General features: G+C 39.0%; 1 protein-coding gene across 7 annotated transcripts in view; it reads left to right on the forward strand.

Annotated features, from left to right (window-relative positions):
• The window catches only part of LOC134205641 (protein sidekick), a 351195-nt gene that overhangs the window by 281144 nt on the left and 49671 nt on the right, over positions 1 to 20380 (forward strand). For 6 of the 7 annotated variants that reach the window (XM_062681079.1, XM_062681083.1, XM_062681084.1 and 3 more), the window contains one exon: positions 7244 to 7345. In XM_062681079.1, the coding sequence (XP_062537063.1) occupies positions 7244 to 7345 (102 nt within the window). The remainder of the gene's footprint in view (positions 1 to 7243; positions 7346 to 20380) is intronic. The other variant, XM_062681082.1, reaches the window with a different exon arrangement.

Genomic DNA, 20380 nt, shown 5'->3' on the forward strand with positions numbered 1-20380 from the left:
AAAATGAGATAGATGTCATTTAACATCAACACTTACCAAATACTGCTTGCACCACTATGGGTACACCGTTCCTTTAGTGGCGGTAAAAATTAATTTTGGTTCCTATAGTGGTGCTATTCATTGGTTTCTTATGAGACTCGCCACTATTGGTACAGTTGCACCACTATAGGTGCAAGGGAGTCAATTTTGTTAAGAAAAATCATTGTTTTCAATAGTTTTTCAAGCGAAATCTTAAGATAAGTTGCATTTAAAAGGATATTTGAAGCACGACGCATCAACTGAAACCATCGTAAAGTGTATAATTATGATAAATCTCATTAAAACCCCACTACCTCCACTATTGGTGCTACCTCCACTAAGGGTACGGTTACCCTATTTGTCGCAAATCGTTTTTTGTGACATTCCGCTCTTGTAATCATCGATTACTTTCTTTCGTAATTCCAATCCAAGGCTGTCAGGATCCATTGTGGTGCCTAATAACATAAATATATGGAAAACACGAGTATTAACGTTTCTCAATGACTCTCATGTAATATTTACCTTGTTATGGTACAATAACGCAAGTAAGATCACTTTTGTCAACAAACGAATCCTTTTCCCCCTTTTTTAAGCACTTCTATAGAAATAAGTCCAAGAAAGCCAGAAGTTGCACTTGTTTTGACTAACGCAAAATGGCTCTTGGCAACAAAACACTGCCGGTGAACCGTCAGTTGACAGCTGATTGCTGCAATAATCATGTAGCATACATCTAGACTCCTGAACCGTCAACTGTAGTAACTTGCTCGTTTACGATTTAGAAGCATTGAAGTTTACTGATGCTTTTTATGATTGCTCGATTTGAGTTGCACATGTTTTTTATTTATTGATATAAGATATTGATTTAAAAAATATATTGGAGGAAACCATTTTCCCTTCGATGGGACTCGAACCCACGACTGTAGGGTCGTGAGTTTTCACAAAATTATTCAATAATAAATAATAGAATCAAATTGCTCCTGTAACTTTATATAAGAGATTGCAATTTGCCTAATTAATAAAAGTGTGTCTATAAAATGTGTAAACATACACACATACAGACATCAGCTCAGTTCATCGAGTTGCTATATACGATTCTATAGCATTTACATGAACTTAGTTTACAAGTAAGATAAAAATCAGAAGGGTTATATACAAGATACGACCGCCCGACGTAAACTACGTAAAACAGATCATAAGATAATTATTTTGGGTAGAGCCTAGAGTGATTAAAATTTTGACTTTTGCGCTCCCTTATGCTTGATCGATAACATTTGCTGTTTTGGTTAACATCCTAAATTTTCAACTGAATTGGTTATAATACGAGTTGGTTATAATACGAATTGGTTATGAGTACGAGCAGTTTGAAGTTTGTATGGAAATTACTATAGAAAACGCCCTGTATGTGAGAGATCGTTACGTGAGGCGGATCACTAACTATTTAGGGGAAGATCTCCCAGCGCCGGACACCTCCCAATACCGGACACTTCTTAAAACGACACTACTTGCAGAAGTCCCTCCTTCATCTTATTAAGTACAAAAGGAAGCTATTGAACAGGCTTCTAACGGCAAGGAATATCAGATCTTCATGTGATAAACTTTGTACAAAACTACACTTACTTCAATTCAATTGTTTCTTCTAGCTGAAAAAGCCATAGAAATTAGCAGAAACAAAAATTGAAGAGGACATTGAAAAAGGTGGGAAATTTGGATTAGGATGTAAAAAATTTAGCTGAAGAGTCAAATAAGCTCCACTAACAATTTTTAATATTTACAACTTAAAGCACGTGAATAATATTACTAATCTGAATTATGTCTTTACTCATGTAACAGGAACTTAGTCACATTTGAACATGATGCAATAGTGTCCGGTACTAGGAGACATTTTTCTGAATCGTAAAATTTTTCACCAAAATTCATCTTCGAAAAACGTGTTCAAATGATCAAATATAGTTTGTATGAATCATCAATGGTCAATAGTCATATTTTGTGTTTCTTTCTTCTATCTATTCTTCCTTTGAGGCAATATAACTCACGAAGGGGATGACCGATTTGCGAGATTTCCTCACTAATCGATTCATATTGGGATCAGCTGTTTTTCTATATGCATAAGTTTAGTAAATTTTAAAGGAAAAGTTTGGAGAATTATCAAAATACAATATTAGGGCGAGTTTGGAGAAAACCTAATGCGATCGCTCGAAAAATGATCTAGAGTGCGGCGTCACTCGCAATCAACGCAGAAAATGACATTTCGAACGTTAAACGAAAATACCCGAGCAACGCAAGGTACGTTCTGCTAGTACGGTATAAAAGGAAATATAATCCGGATAGTTAAAGTTTTTTTTTGTTTAATGCCTTATGTGTCCGACACTGGAGGATCTCCCTCTAAATATAATCAACCCGAAGACTTCGTAGAATATTTCTAAATCTGTAAGACGATTGTTGTTGCGAACCGATCGGATTTTCGTAAGCAAAGTTATAAAGAAAATAAAACTGCTCATTATAATGAGCATAAACATCAATATATTGATGTTATTCTTTCACGTGCTCAATTGAATTTCCCACGATTTAGTATTTCCTTCATAATTTTTCTTGCAAGCAGCGAATTGTTTCGCAATAAAGACGATTTATTCACTTGCTAAGTTTCCTATGTTGCCAACGTACTCATATATTTTTAGATATTAATGACCAACGTTGCAAAACGGTTTTCCGAAAATTTACTGTTTTCATTTTTCATAGTAATTCTCATACAAGCTTCAAACTGCGCGTGCGTGCTTAGTCAAATTACAACCATTGGGATGTTGGATATATGGGGTCGGGAGGTAGCGAGGTTTGTATATGTAAACATTTTGCCGGGTGTAATGTGTTGTTTTCCGCAAATCATGTTCGATCGCACACCAATCCATTTATGTTTCGAACAAAATTGGCGTAACTCACTATATATGAAAATGGTTGGATATGACAATTTAAAATTTTCATTAAAAAACCCCAAATTTATTATTCCGCGGTGGTGATGATGCCTTTCTCCGATTGTTATTCGACTTAAAGTGATTAATGCATTTCATAGTTAATTGCCTATTAAATGGCGATTAAATGCTTTTGAAGTGTTTTTTTAAAAGGGATGCTGCCTAAATACATAGTAGGATACACGCTAACTTTCACCTACTCAGTGACTGAGTAAAATTGCATTGCTCTCTCTTTCTATCCCACAGAAATTTTACTCAATTTCCTTCAAAAAGTTAGAGTGTTTGTTTAAAATTGATCAATTTTAATATTCACTTCTTGCTTACATGAACATGTCCAGCATCTGTAGCACTTTTTCATAAACACTCCTACTGTTTTGCTCCGACCGTGGTCATTGCTCTGGTTTTGTTTTGTACTTTTTGTGCGAATCATCGCACAAAAGTAGAGCGCAAAAACCAACCGCAGACGGCGGTCGTAACGAAACTGTGAAATTTTACTGAGTTGGTAGAGATTTGAAATTTTTAATGTTTTTTCGTTGACAATCAATAATTCCAATAGGCTTAAAAAATTGCTGGAGAGTTGCCGATTCGATTGATAATAAAATCTCGAAAATCCATTGGAAGATAAAGGAGCTAATAGCGTTTGAAATCTATCCTAATTTCGTGACGGTCTCGGATTTGGAAATTTCCGTTTTACACCCTGTATCAGAGTCTTCCCCTTAGACGTAGTTTACGTCAAAAGTGGGACGTTTAAAATCTATTTAACTCACGTGCAATTTCGTGTAATCGCAAGCTTCAACCGTTAGACAAGGGTTAACATACAGCATTGTGTGCGCCAATTTGCGCCGGAACAAGTTATACGATTCTAAAACAGCTCTAGAAAAAAAACATTTTCGCAAATAACTTTTCAATTTTAAGCCATATAAGAACTTCGCAATGCTCTACAAAACGTATATTTCTGTTATCAAAACAACTTTGTAGAAGGTGGTTAAAGTGCCTGGAACATAGAAAAAAAAGTTATTCTCAAAAAACTGATTTTAGGGGTCTTTGGCAGAAAACGTCACATATCTCGTACTGTGTAAGCCATAGGTATGGGGTGTCTTTGGCAAAGTGGCTTAAAATATCATCAACTTCCCTGAAGACACTAGGCGCATATCTGGTTTAGATGGATAAGTAAAATTTTTATTTCACCGTGCAATAATCATTTCATAGTTTTTCTCAAAAGAAAGCCGTTTTGATATCTAACGTCTTCTCCAAACAAACTGCAGCGAAAAAATAAACAGAAACGATGCTATTGAAAAAGCGCACGAAATCGACAAAAACTATCATTTGAAAATAATATAATAATGTCTGGCAAATGTGTGAGTCACTCACAACATGTTTCACCTTGCGGTAATAATTATACAAATTGTATAAAACGTAGTTTCCCAAAGCGACCTTAAATCTTATGGAAGGTGGTCGCGAACCTCCATTAAAGAGACTTGCAAAATGGCTTTGGAGATTCTCTGTTCTAGAATTAGAATCCACAAGAAAATATTGTGGATTCTAATTCCTTCGATTTGCCTTGATTTCATACATTTTTAGTAATGAATTTGAGGAAATGTAGCACTCGCTGATAGATGAAGACGTGCATTATGGTAGTTCAAAATTAAAATTTGAAAACACTTCATCTTTCATCTCCCTATTCACATCTTATTAAAAAAATCGGCTATTTGACGACGTATTGTCTTTCTATTGATATAAAACTGGTTTTTGATTTCTAATTCAACTATAGGTATCAATATAAATAAAAAATAGTAAAACCGCTACGACTGGATCACCTCACGCTTGTTCGTAAGAAGGTTCCCGTTTATGACCTTACACATATCAGGCTGTGGCACGTGGCTTTATCATCGTTTTACTTTATCTTAGAAAGAACTTTCGTGTGTTATTAGCGCGAGACAGTTGCTCCGTCTCTTCACAATCTCGATCTTTCTGCTGGCGCTTTTTCCTACGAAAAATCAAGTTTTATCTGTTCCGCACCCGTTTGTAGCGTGCCTCGTTCGCCCTCGTGCGTTGTTGCAGCAATCTCACATTCGCGCCTAGCTGATCTTCCGTTGGGAGTGCCACTTTCAGCTGCGGCACGTAGTCTTAGGCTAGTCTACCATCTTGTAGTCGCCTAAGGCTTAGCCGCGGCGAACGACTTCAACGCGTGATGTACACCGTCGAAAGTTTTGAGCGCAAGCATACTGCAACGAGGTAGTGGTAGGATTCAATATTCGCACAGCGGTAAGTGCGGCCGTTCGTTATGTCGGAGAAGAATTTACCGTCGATTATAACGTGATCGATTTAATCTTTTGCTTCTTGATTAGTTGATTTCCATGTGGCCTTGTGGATATTCTCGCGGGGGAAGAAATTGCTTTGGACTACCATTCCGCGGGAGGCTGCAAAGTTTATGCATCGTTGGCCGTGGTCGTTCGAAACGGTGTGCAGACTATCCGGTCCGTTGACCGATCTGTACATTTCCTCCATGCCTACCTGAGTGTTCGCCGATGACGATTTTGACGTTCCGCAGTAGGCCCAACATCCATCGTGTGTCTGCACCAACTGTGTACCAAACGCTTTTTTCTCGTCGTCGTTGATGATGCTATAGTTGAAGAAACGGCCTTTTATCCGTGTTAGCACATCTTGCCCAACATTATGAAGCCAGTTTCCAGCTCGTTGCTGGTGCTACAGCTGGGATAAAAGGTAGCCGCTAGAAGCCCGCTTTTCCACACTTTCTATTCTGTCCAGTACCGCTATAACGTCGAAGTTGCGGGGATGTAATTAATCGTATATTATCCTGTCGCAACCTAGCGACTTGCAGTTCCATGTTCCATAGCTTCCAATCGTGATCCTTTATTCATCGCCTAGGTCCTTGCCGATTGTAGCGACTCGTATTATCTCCTATAGTTGTTCGTAATGATTGGTTTTAAAGGCCTCCTGTCTCGTCAGAGAGCCGTCGTGTCAGGTATGTTTATCATCCCACCTAACACCAGGAATTGGGCCTGGCATGGAATTTTATGCCTCTAACTATTTAAAAAAATAAGCAGTTGACAACCAGTCATCATCAAAGTCGGACGTGTTTCTATTATTCAACTTGATCTCGCTTCAAATATATCCCGTGGAAGATGTGTAGTGTGCAGAAGAATACAATAGTGGTGGATTTTGGCGTTCTCACAGTACGCCCTGATCTTGTTAAAGTGGATATTCCTGGAAAGCGAGCTGAAGCTTTAATATGATAATGTTTCGAGCATACAATTGCACAATAGCCGCAATTGTGTGCTGATTGAAATGAAGAATCAAGAAATTGCCTCACGCTATCAATTAGCAAAATATTTATAAATATAAAATGGTGTGTGCAGACAAGGAATTCCACATCCCAGTTTATGCGGCTTATGAGACAGTGACCGTGTGGTTTCATGATCTCCCTCCATCTATGAATAACAGCGCCATAAGTGATTTCATGCTGAAATATGGTGAGGTAATCTCTGTCAAAAACGAGGCATGGCTCCACTATTTTCCCGAAATTTCTAATGGTGTGCGAGTGTTGAAGATGAATCTGCTTCGCAATATTCCCTCGTGCGTAACTATTGGGAACGAAACCACTATGGTAACTAATTTAATTCAACCAAAATCATGTCGTCAATGGCTTTTACCAGCCCATCCTGGTAAAAGTGACTGCAATCGGATAATACATCCAGATCCCCAAATGAATACAACGAAGTCACTCACAAGCGACAGCGGTCAAAGCGCCATATCGTAGATAATAGAACTAAAAAAGTGTGCTCTCACCAAATATAAAAAATATGACTTCTTTACGAAAGTCGAACTTAAAAAGTCACAAAATTGACTGAGACAAACGAAATACAATTTTGGCGGGAAGGGTCAATTCAGTAATCAAATAGCCAATCCACTGTACAAATACTATAACTATTGTTTTCTCCTTCAAACTTGATTATTCAACAAAATCCATCTTCAATTGTACGTAATCTAAATTGTCTTGAACGGGGGTTTAATTGATCGATTATCAACGTCGATCGACTAGAACTCAGAGCATCAATAATGATGACTACGACGATGATGTGCCCATGATGTTGCTCGCATATTTTGCAGTAGTGCATCATCACTACTGACAATTATTTTCTTGTACGTAAATTTGCTTAAAGATGCAGATGCCGTGCTTTTATAAGTCTCAATCTTGAACAGTTAATAGTCGATCTCTTTCTTTTGTTTCTATATTTCAGCAGAACCGCAGATGCAAGCGCCACGCTTTACAACGCAACCGTCTTCGTCCGGCTCGATGGTGAACGAAGGCCGAACCAAGATTCTCCAGTGTCATGCCTTAGGTAAGTTTCTAGACTCCACGTCACACACGAACAGCATACATATATGCATATAAAATAGATGGCAAACCGATTGGCAATTTCGCTTTCAACGTCCGTAATAACATCAATTGAATGCTTTTTAATAAAGCATAACTTCAGAGGCTTCCCTGTAGGTATGGTATAGCAGCAAAAGTAATCCACTCCATACATACATCTTAATGTGTGTTCCGATGGCAGAATGTCGTTCACAGTAGAGTAGTGTACAAAGTAAAAAGCAACGTGGAAAAGATGAGCGAAATGAAAATACATCACTTCCTGCCACCGACTGGCTGCAAGCTGTACAGTAGCTTGCAAAAATATACGTATCAGCATTTGGATTGATTTTTTGTAAAAAAATCACTTTTTTTAAGATGTTAGTATACCATTTTATGCATTCACCATTTGCGAATGCAAAACCGGAATTGGACAAAGCTAGAATCAATCAAGTTCATTTTTTGAACAGTAATAACACTGTGTTATGTCACTCAGCACTGTTTCCAATAGAAAGTGCATAAACATCTCCTACAACAAAGACGCCTATGTCGGTCTACCGACCGACCTCGGCCGCTTCCTTCCGGTTTTCACTACCGCCATCCATCCTCGGCGGAGGCTTTGAGAATCTTTCCAGCCATCACACGTGTTACAAAAGTCTGTTGACACGCCTGTTCCCAAACCCCTTGCCAGAGCGCCCGGGTTGTTGTAGCTGCCGTAAGGCCATTCTAATGGAGACAAATGTGTCACAGTCAGGTCTTCCCACTTCCTACTTGATAGCGGGGTTGATAGAGCTCACCCGTGTGGGCCGGATTGCTGTAGCGAAACTCTAAAAGAAATCCAATCCTGGTCGTGCTGCATTCAACCCACGGGCGACACGCTTTCACTCAAACCCCGTATGTGGTTTTGCTGTGCTGCCGTCGCCGTTGTCGTCGTCCTTCGTGGTTTGTTTTTATTGCCGAGTTGGCTACTAAGGCAGAAGTGCGGTTTGATTATACCGAGGCGCGTACCTCTAAAAAATAATTTACTGTGTTTTCCCTGGCCTGGCCACACATACCTATAGTAGCATTGTGGGGTTGCAAAACCACCCAGAACCCAGTCCCAGACGACTTACAGCCAAATGATGGCAATGGCGGTGGGTGAATCTGATAGAAAGGTGTGTCACTGAATTGCCTCGGATATAGAATGTCGTCGGAGTCACACCACAACAACCACTCGTTGATGTTGCAGTCTGGCTCAGTAGACACGATAGCCAGGGCATAGCCACAGGGAGATCTATGCTAGGATTGTGTGCTAAGCTTAGCTTATGCAGAAACAGGCAATATCATAGGTTTTTATCGTGGTTTTCGCGATGAAAAGATTAATGGTGTCGCAAAACAAAATTGCTTAGAATCAGAAGGGAAGGAGGAGTGAATTTAGTAAACATCTTTTTTCAATGCCTCTACATTCAACTGGAACTTGGTCTGCTTTTGTACTTGATGTTCTATATCTACAATTGTATGAATATATACGACGGTTTCGTGCAATACTGGCACAACCTCAAATGTATCGTTTTAGACTTTTTGCTGGCAAAACACAGAAAATGGTACGATGTTTCACCTGACAAAGACCCAGGTCGAAATTCACATTTGGTTCACAATTGGTGAAATATTAAAGGAGTGTCTCCGTTTGCAGGCCTAGTTGCGGTTTTTGATTATAACTTTTTTAAGTCAATATTATGCAGTGATATCTATACCAATAAAAAGCTAGAGACCTCAGCTAACTTTTATCTGAAGTAACGACTCGAGGGTCGCTTTTTACACAGTTAGATTTCATCAATTTCTCGGTCTACCACTATTTCAACCGCTTTTACAAATCTCCTAATTTTTCTTTGTTTCTCTGTGATTTTTTCGTGGGATTATTTCAATGTTTTGATAAATTTAAAGGTCAGAAATGACCAAAAGCAAACCGACTAAATCAAATTTTCTATGTCGTTGAGAGCCACCTTTTAGAAGGTGGCAAGTTTCAATTTTTTTTGGCTTGATTTTTTTCTTTGAAGTGTCTACTTTATTTTGAACTTTACCTGATCGGTTCAAAAGACACGTTTCAAGGTTACAGGCTGAAAAGCGAAGCAGAGTCGCTGCTCTCTGAGCGAAACGGGATTATCTCTAAACAACTTTAACTCGAAGAAATTTCTGTGGAAATTTAAAATTCAAAGAATTTTTCGAATTTTTAACGAGGAAGGGCCGTTTGGCCGAAAGTTATTTGGTCAAAGGCCACATGGCCGATAGTGGTTTTGCCTAATGGTGTAGGCCGAAAACCATCTAAACGCCGTATATCTCTTCCGGCCGAACCATTTTCGAATTAATAACCGTTTTGTCCGAAAGATGAATTCGACCAATAGGCACTCGGTTAGATGACTTTCGCCTCAACGTGTTATTCACTTGGCTTTCGAACAAATAAATAGCTTCCGGACAAATGACGGCAAGGGTCGTTTGGCCGAAAGTTATTCGACCGAAAGCTACAATGCTGAAAGTTGTTTAACCAAATATGTCATTTGACTGAAATGAACAACAGGTCAATTGATCGAATAGGTCATTCGGCCGAATTTGTCGTTTAACGCAGCGGTTCTCAATCTGGGGTGCATGTACCCCTGGGGGTACCTTCACTGGCCCCAGGGGTACCTCGGATAAGAATGCATTGTTCACACGAATCCAGTTTTCCGCGAGCGGTAATAGCCGCAATCTGCGGGTTAGTCTCTGATTTGACGTTTGTGGAGGTCAACTGCATCCACCGTTCCGAGCATTCTGATCAATGTGGCATATAAGAAGGTGCTGATGAAGTGAATTCAAGCCTTCTTATATACCACATTGATCAAAATGCTCGGAACGGTGGGTGCAGTTGACCTCCACAAACGTCATATCAGAGACGAACCCACAGGGAAGCTGTTGGCCATTGCCGCTCGCGAAAAACTGGGTAGTAGTAGGTCCGCAGTAGGTAAAATAGCCGAACCCTTTGTGAATATAATTTGCGAGATACGCAAACAGCGCTTTGCGCGAATGAGGGAAAGACACAAACGACAATAAATCATAATTTTGAGTCAAAGCAATGAAAATAGTTTATTACAATTTTTGCTAAAAATAGTGTTCTATGGAGAGATAGACGGAGAAATCGCTGAGAAACGTCGACACTCCGAAGAGTTATACCTTTTGCAGAACACTTCCCAGTAGAAACATACTGCCCGAACCGTTAGTTGACGCTAGTTCGTACTACTCTATTCAACTGTAAGTAAACCTAAAACGAAGAAAGTAATTTTAATTCATTAGGGAAATTCAGTAAGAAAATAGAAAGGAAGAAGTCAAAACGGATTTGGAATTGTAAAGAAGAAGGGCACTATAAGTGTGGGTTATATTAAAAATAAATACACACATGCAATAATAAAAAAATACTTATTCCAGTTTTTGAGCTGCTGCTATGGCCAGCTGCTTCAAGAAGTTAGTGGAACTTATTTAGTTCATCCAAACAAACTCAAAAATCTTATAACGAGTTTCGGATACCCTCACCACAATGACCGAATCCAACATATACTTCACCACGACGCCCTGCGAAGTTTGTGGAGAACTCTCAACGCACCGTGAGCATTGGTTCCACTCTCGCTGCGTGCAAGTTACGGCGGCGGCAAATGAGGACGGTGTCAGGCAGGGTTGTAAATTTTCGGCAGCACTGGATGAAGGTGATGTTTTTTTATATCATGTTTTTATTTTTTTTTCCTGCTTTGAAATCAACCTCACATTCCCGGAGAGGCAGAAAAGTAAATAACAGAACTCTCATCCCCCACTGCGCCGCGAAGATGAAATTTACCACAGCAAAATGTACACATTCACCCAGCAAATTGAAAAAATTCACCACGCGTTTAAATGGGCCACTCACAGTCATACGGTAAGGCGCGAACTGAGCAGCCTGTCAGAGCGACTTGTGAGTGGCTGAATACGAAATTGAACGGTCGGTGTTGGAAATGATTTTTCGGCTGCACCCAGTCGCCCAGTCCACGGAGGCGATGAAGGCGACTGCAGATTATACTGAGATCCATGTTTTTCACTGCATTGACTATGAAATATTTCTACCCTGGTGTCAGGCCATTAGGCGGAAGGTCATTAGGCCGAATGGTCATTAGGCCGAATGGCCATTAGGCCGAATGAGAAAAAGAAATTAAATTTTTCCTTCCTTTTTCTTCCTTCTTGCTTCTGCCTTCTTTCATCTTACTTATTTCTTCTCCCTACTTTGACTTTCGCTGTTCCTTCTTCCTTCCTTCCTGCTTTTTTCCTGCCTCTTTCTTCCTTCTTCATTCTTCCTTCTTCGTTTTTCTTTCTTCTTTCTTCTTTCTTCCTTGTTCCTTGTTCCTTGTTCCTTCTCCCTTCTTCCTTCTTCTTTCTTCCTTCTTGCTTCTTCCTTCTTCCCTTTTCCTTTTTTTCTGCTTTCTTCTTCCTTTTTCCTTCTTCCTTTCTTCTTCCTTCTTCCTTTCTTCTTCCTTTTTCCTTCTTCCTTTCTTCTTCCTTCTTCCTTTCTTCTTCCTTCTTCCTTTCTTCTTATTTCTTCCTTCTTCTTTCTTCATTATTCATTCTTCTTTATTCCTTCTTCCTTCTTTTTTCTTCCTTCTTCTTTCTTCATTCTTCTTTCTTCCTTCTTCCTTTTTCCTTTATCCTTTTTTCTTCTTCCTTCTTCCTTTTTCCTCCTTGCTTCTGCCTTCTTCCTTATTCCTTCTACCTTTTTCCTTCTTCCTACTTCCTTCTATCTTCTTCCTTCTTCCTTCTTCACTTCATACTCCTCACTGCTGATTCGGCCTAATGGCCATTCGGCCTAATGATCGTTCGGCCTAATGACCATTCGGCCTAATGGCCTTCGGCCTAATGACCCAGCATCATGAGGACAAGAAATGGTTATTTCCCAATAATCGACAAGATCTAAAATTACACTCAAATACTTTTCACAGAACTATCAATACCAGCAGATAACCATAATAAACTTTTAACGAAACATCGTATTACACTACATCAACCAAGAACTCTACAATCTCAATATTCTCTGAAATACTTGAAATCACTCAACAAAAAATTTTACTCCATAATTTCTCCACAAAACAGCATAACACGGAAATAATTACAATATCCGCAAAAACATTAACATAATGACCTAAAATTTTCCATCAATTTGTTTTATTTATATTTATATTAATCATGAAGTAATTTAACATTAGCAATAAAATAAATCATAAATACAACATAGAAGACCTTTAGTTTGGCGCCATTTGTAGCTAGCAGGGCCGATCCGCCCTTAAACACGTGGCTTAAGCGCCACTCCACTTGGGAGACCACGTGTGCTGATTATTTGCCCGGACGAGACTCTCCTTAGGGCGAGTCCATTTAATCTCCTCGAAAGGAATTTTACGGATCGTTTCAGCTAGCTAGCGAACCAACGACCGATCGGGTTTACCCTAATTATCGCAACGTCCTCATACAACCAGAAGGCACTCAGAGAATTCGGTAAGGGATCCACCTATACTCAAATGCGATGCAACAGGTTATGCTGCTCGCAACATTATGTCCGGAAGTTGTCTGCCAAGTGGTTTCCCAAGCATATCAAAAGCAGAAGAAAAGTTCAAGAAAGGCCTCAGAAGATTCGGATCGGGAAGCGTGAAATTTAACGAACCTCTATTACCGGCCTTGCCTTCGACCGTGGAAGAAAGGATCAGAGCCATGGAAGAGAAGAAGAAGCACCTGGAAGAGGAAATGTTACGCGAGAAGAAGTTGGAAATCAAAAAGCTTTGAAGGAACGGGGAATGGTCATGGAGCGCGGATGGTCATGTGGTCATTTGTGGCGGAAAAACTATGTGTTTCATTTTTGTAAGTCATTAATAGTTAATTAAAAAAGGAATCCAGAAAACAACATTTTGAAGGCCATCTCTTAACAGAACTCGCCACACTACATCCTAGGTTGGGGTCCACAACATCCTAGGTTGGGGTCCACAACCTCTAGGGACGAATACTATTTCAATAATTTGATTCGCTTTCCTTTAAAATTAATTTTAAATCTCCGCTAGGCTTATATGTAAATGTATTTATGTCCAATGTTGTTTATTATATTTCTTCCTATAATACAGAATTGGGCTCTGTAAAGTATGATATTTACTGAGCCTAACAAATAAAGTACTTGTCTTGTCTTGGCTTGTCAACACAAAACATATTTACTAAAACACTCTATAGTAGGCCCTAACCTTCCTGAAATCAGCGGGAAAGTCCTTCTTTCCTTAAAACAGCAATGCCGAATTGTTGTGCGCACTTTTACTGAAAATAGTTTAAATATCAATCGCCAGAGTATAGGTATGATGTAATACACATATTATACACATATTATTATATATTATAAGTTCAACAATAAAATTTCAGAATAATGAGTGCCTGTGCCAATCATTGCATTGATTGTGATGGGATTATTCTCATTGACCAGGTTCTTATTCACCATGGAACGAACGAAACAAAAGCAAAACTGAATCGTTAGTGCACACAGTTCGCTGAAAGATCATAATCCGGCTATCGTTTGCAAGAATCGCGGGTGGCTAAAAGCATAAAAACGACATGTCTCGTGCTCACATGCCAATGCCCGCGTTAGACATGGCTCATTTGTATTTAGTGAATACTACCCGCGTCAACGAATGCCTCACTAAGATTGGGAAGGGCAAAGAGATGGACGGAGGAAAATTAAATCATCAATCAGAGACGATTTCTTGTTATTTCAGCAAATGTGTGAAGAGCCGCGTACCAATTTCACCAGCATGTTGTGGAAGAACAATGAAACCGATTGAGACTTATATTATCGGCGATCTCAGAATAAACAAGAAACGGTTAAAACATGAATTATTTAACCCTCAAACTGCCAGTACGAATCTTGATAACTTAAAATAGCTTGTTCTCAGTCAATTTTCAACTAAAATGCAAGCGGTTTCAACTGTGATCAAGGGGAATAGTAGTTCCAGTAAGTAAATGGGTAAAATGCTCAGGGTGACCCTCCCGGCGTTTTGAAGTGTGGCATAAGGAAGGCATTTTTTGAGCAAAATTTGCTCATTTAATGATCAGTATTTTGACATTTTTAACGTCATAAAACACCTGTTATAATAAGTAACATATAGTAATATAAGTAATATAAGCATAAGTAGTTAATGGTCAATGTGAATCGTTGACAACAATTGCCAAATAGACATAAATTGACTTCCGGATGACCACCGAACAGGTTCCGGTGTAAAAATTCCGGAATATATCGTTTTTTCGACACTTCAAACTTCTCAGAATCTCAAAAGTAACTTTTAAAACACCATAGTTTCTTGTTAAGGTAAAACTGGCTATGCAATGGCCATGGAACAGGTTCCGGAAACCCGGAATTTCCGGTAAAAATGTCCACATAAAACTACAAAACAAATTAGGCTTCCGACACCTCAAACTTCCCAGAATCTCATGAGTAGTCTAGAAAACGTCTTAGTTTCTTGGTAGGGCAAAACTGGTCAGTCTTCCAAAAACCTCTCAAAATCTCATGAGTACAAAACGACATAGTTTCTTGCTACGATAAAACTGGCTATGGGATGACCACGGAACAGGTTTCGGAAACCCGGAATTTCCGGTAAAAAAAAAGGCCATCGTAAAACTACAATACAAATCAGTTATCTGACACTTCAAACTTTTCAAATCTCATGAGTAATTTTGAAAACGCCATATTTTCATGGTAGGTTCGGGAACCCGGAATATCTGGTACAAAAGCCCACATGAGGTTATCGTAATGAGGGCTTTCCAAGAACTCCGGATCTCCGTTGCCATCGCATGGCCATTTCTATCATACAAACAATAAACGATGCTTTCTAGATTACTTAGGGGTCGTTCAACAATGATGTCACAGGTTTTAGGGGGGAGGGGGTCTAAGATTTTGTGACAGTACATATACTAGGTATACAAAAAAGCGTGACAGAGGGGGGGGGGGTCTAGAAATCTCAAAAAGTAGTGGACGTCATATTTGAATCGCCCCTTATTAAATTATGAGAAGTTTGAGGGGTCGATAGAGTGATTTATTTTGTAGTTCTATGTAGGCCTTTTCCTGTAACGTTGGATAGATCACTTTTACGTAGTGTATTACGGAGTAAGATATACCAACCGAGCCCTAGCTTAATCCATTTTTCGAGCTAGGGCAATAAATTGTTGTAGGTAAGGATTTTGCTACCAATAGCAGTATCTGGATAACTAACCTAACTTTTCCCTACAGATGATGGAAATTCTCATTGCTGGACAAATTTTTTAGCTAAAAATGGTTTTGTACGTATAGCTAAATCCCAAATTTGGTGCTCGTGATATTGTAGAAGCAAGACAAAGACGTGGTCTGGGCTCCGATCCATGGTCAAATAACAGTATTTTATTTGTTTCTCAAGAAAGAATTTAATTTTTATTGATAAGGGGGCGCCTTCAATGAGATTGCTCTCTGTGGAGGGTCCAAATGAATTATCATGATCTTCTGAAGAAAACAAAACAAGAACTGTATCGAAACCGATACTGCATTGCTTATCAATAGTATTGGAGTAATTCGAAAAACATTTACACATTAAAGATACGGGGAATGCTGCGAGAGATCTAATAGCTGGTCAAAGTGGTACATGGCGTTTTCTAGATTACTCTTGAGATTCTGAAAAGTTTGAGATGTTAGAAGACTGATTTATTTTGTAGTTCTACGTTGGTCTTCAGTACTGGAAAAGTTTAAGATTACGGAAGACTAAACTGTTTTGTAGTTCTATGTTGGCGTTTTGTACCGTGAATTCCGAGTTTCCAGAACCTGTTCCGTTGTAATCGAATGTCCAGTTTTACCCTACCCAGATACTAAGGCGTTTTCTAAATTACTGTTGAAATTCTAAAAAAAAATTGAGGTGTCGGAAGCCTAATTTGTTTTGTAGATTTATGTTGGCCTTCTGTACCGCAAATACTGGGTTTCCGGACCTGTTCCGTGGCCATCGGATGGCCAGTTTTACCCTACACAGACATATAAATCAACCCAAACTTTGAGTTCAATATACGCACTATTGAGAATATCGTAGAAAAAAATTACCCAAATTTGGGTAGTTTTCCCTTTCTTTCCCATGATTGCTATCAAAACTAGAGCAAGATGCAAACACCTCACCGAGATTGCTTAGCCCAATAACCCAAATTTGAGTAAATTCAATATTCTCTATTTTGGGTTGATCGAGGTCCGCTTTGGATAAATTAAACTCAGCTTTGGGTAAATTGTTTACATGCGATTAAAGGCAAACTACCTAGTGCCAGAAAAGTCATTTTACTCAAATTTGGGTTATTGGCCCAAACTACGGTTTTAAGTGCAAACAACCCACTTTTGGGTAGTTTTGGTTTTCAGTGTACTAAGAAACTATGATGTTTTGTAGATTACTCATGAGATTCTGAGAGGATTTATGTGTCAGATGTCCTGATTTGTTTTGTAGTTTTATGTTGGCCTTCTGTACCAGAAACACTGGATAGCCATTGGGAGACCGTAGCCATTGCAAGGCCAAACTTACCCTACCAAGAAACTATGGCGTTTTCTTAGTTACTTATGCTATTCTGAGAAGTTTGAGGTGTCGGAAGCCTAATTTGTTTTGTAGTTCTATATTGGCCTTTTTGCCTTTCTCGTATACAAAGTATACGTAAAGGCTATATGTTCGCTCCAAAAACGAACTTTTTATAGGAGGCCCGAGGACCCATAGTGTTATATACCGATCGACTCAGCTCGACGAATTGGAGTGATGTCTGTGTGTGTGTATGTGTGTGTGTGTGTGTATGTGTGTGTGTGTATGTGTGTGTGTGCGCAAAAAGTCTAGCTCACTTTTTGGGCACTTATCCTCAACCGATTTGCTCGCAATAAGTTGCATTCGACGCAGAACGCTGTCCCATTGTTTCCTATTGAAAACTGACCCGATCGGACTATGGGCTTAGAAGTTATGGCCAAAATACTTTTTTTCATAAAAAAGCACCATAAAAAGTCTAGCTCACTTTTTGGGCACTTATTTTCCACCGATTTGCTTGCAACAAGTTGCAATCGACGCAAAAACCTGTCTCATTATTTCCTATTGAAAACTGACCTGATCGGACTATGGGCTTAGAAGTTATGGCCAAAATACTTTTTTTCATAAAAAAGCACATTAAAAAGTCTAGCTCACTTTTTGGGCACTTATTCTCAACCGATTTGCTCGCAATAAGTTGCATTCGACGCAGAATACTGTCCCATTGTTTCCTATTGAAAACTGACCCGATCGAACTATATGGGCTTAGAAGTTATGACCAAAATACATTTTTTCATAAAAAAGCACATCAAAAAGTCTAGCTCACTTTTTGGGAACTTATTCTCAACCGATTTGCTCGCAACAAGTTGCAATGAACGCAAAATCCTGTCCCATTATTTTGAAAACTGACCTGATCGAAAACTGACCTGATCGGACTATGGGCTTAGAAGTTATGGCCAAAATACTGTTTTTCATAAAAAAAGCACATTAAAAAGTCTAGTTCACTTTTTGGGCACTTATTTTCAACCGATTTGCTCGCAACAAGTTGCAATCGACGCAAAATCCTGTTCCATTGTTTCCTATTGAAAACTGACCTGATTGGACTATGGGCTTAGAAGTTATGGCCAAAATACTTTTTTTTCATAAAAAAGCACATCAAACAATCTAGTTCACTTTTTGGGCACTTATTTTCAACCGATTTGCTCGCAATAAGTTGCAATCGACGCAAAATCCTGTCCCATTATTTCCATTTGAAAACTGACCTGATCGGACTATGGGCTTAGGAGTTATGGCCAAAATACTTTTTTTCATAAAAAATCACATTAAAAGTCTAGCTCACCTTTTGGGCATTTATTCTCAACAAATGTGTTCGCAATAAGTTGCATTCGACGCAGTATTCTGTCCCATTGTTTCCTATTGAAAATTGACCCGATCAGACTATGGGCTTAGAAGTTATGGCCAAAATACTTTTTTTCATATAAAAGCACGTTAAAAAGTCTAGCTCACTTTTTGGGCCCTTATTCTCAACCGTTTTGCTCGCAACAAGTTGCAATCGACGCAAAATCCTGTCCCATTATTTCCAATTGAAAACTGACCTGATCGGACTATGGGCTTAGAAGTTATGGCCAAAATACTTTTTTTTTTCATAAAAAAGCACATTGAAAAGTCTAGCTCACTTTTTGGGCACTTATTCTCAACCGATTTGCTCGCAACAAGTTGCAATCGACGCAGAAACCTGTCCCATTGTTTCCTATTGAAAACTGACCTGATCGGGCTTAGAAGTTATGGCCAAAATACTTTTTTTCATATAAAAGCACATTAAAAAGTCTAGCTCACTTTTTGGGCACTTATTCTCAACCGATTTGCTCGCAACAAATTGAATTCGACGCAGAATCTTGTCCTATTGTTTCCAATTGAAAACTGACCCGATCGGACTATGGGCTTAGAAGTTAAGGCCAAAATACTTTTTTTCATAAAAAAGCACATTAAAAAGTCTAGCTCACTTTTTGGGCACTTATTCTCAACCGATTTGCTCGCAACAAGTTGCATTCGATGCAGAATCCTATCCCATTGTTTCCTATTGAAAATTGACCCGATCGGACTATGGGCTTAAAAGTTATGGCCAAAACAAAAAATCGTGTAAAAGCACATTAAAAAGTGTAGCTCACTTTCTGGGCACTTATTCTCAATTTGCTCGCAACAAGTTGCATTAGACGCAGAATCCTTTCCCATTGTTTCTTATTGAAAATTGACCCGATCGGACTATGGGCTTAGAAGTTATGACCAAAATTCTTTTTGCCTTTCTTGTATACAAAGTATACTTAAAGGCTATATGTTTTCTCCAAAAACGAACTTTTTATAGGAGGCCCGTAGACTCATAGTGTTATATACCGATCGACTCAGCTCGACGAATTAAAGTGATGTCTGTGTGTGTATGTGTGTGCGCAAAATAATCTCACTGATTTTTCAGGCACTTATCCTTAACCATTTCATTTCTTAGGCATTTATCCTCAACCGATTTGCTCGCAACAAGTTGCATTTGATGCGGAATCTTGTCCCATTTTTTCGTATCGAAAACCGGCCCAGTCGGACTATGGGCTTCGGAGTTATGGCCAGTTTTTACAGGAAAAATTATTTTCCTCTATTTAGGCACTTACTCTCGGCTGATTTACTCGCAACATTCGACGCAGAATCATGTCCCATTGTTTCCTATTTAAAATTGGCCGGATCGGACTATGGGCTCAGAAGTTGTGGCCAAAATACTTTTTTTCATACCAAAAGTGCGAAGAAATTACTCACTCACAAGAAACGAGAAAGGCACTATCACTGCTAAGTGGATTAATCTGGGTTTTTACCAGAAACTCCGGGTTTCCGGAACCTGTTCCATGGCCATCAAAAAGCCAGTTTTACCCTAGCAAGAAACTAAGGGTATGCGATAATACATTTTTACCTGGCGAAACGAAACGAAATTTAAAATGTCTATGTTGATTCGAAACGAAACGAAATATAGATTTATTTTCGAGACCTCGAAGCGACACGAAATCAAGGTCCATTTAATTCGAATTTGTTCGAAACAAAACTAAAATACTATTTTTTTCCGAGGATTTTTGTTGAACTGTTTATGTACGCAAATCAAATTAAATTTTTGGAAGTCAAACATGGCCGTTACAAAAATTTAATTCAAATTATGTCCTACTGGTCTCGGGAAGGTCGAGGGTGGGTGATAGGAGCGTAAGATAATAAAAAATACAAAAATTTCAAAAAATTGTTTGATTTGTTTAAAAATCCTCAAAATTACCCGAACATTTTTTTTTCACCGCCGTCGGTTCGAAGCGAATCCAATCATCGACCGATCCATGGTTTTCCCTGGAAATGCTTGATTTCGCAGAAATACGCCTTCTAACGTTTGTTCACAAAATAAGTTACGCCAGAATCGCCCAATTTTATAGTTTGAGGTGGTAAAGGATGGT

The sequence above is a fragment of the Armigeres subalbatus genome, chromosome 1 (genome assembly GCF_024139115.2).
Source record: "Armigeres subalbatus isolate Guangzhou_Male chromosome 1, GZ_Asu_2, whole genome shotgun sequence".
NCBI lineage: Eukaryota > Metazoa > Arthropoda > Insecta > Diptera > Culicidae > Armigeres > Armigeres subalbatus.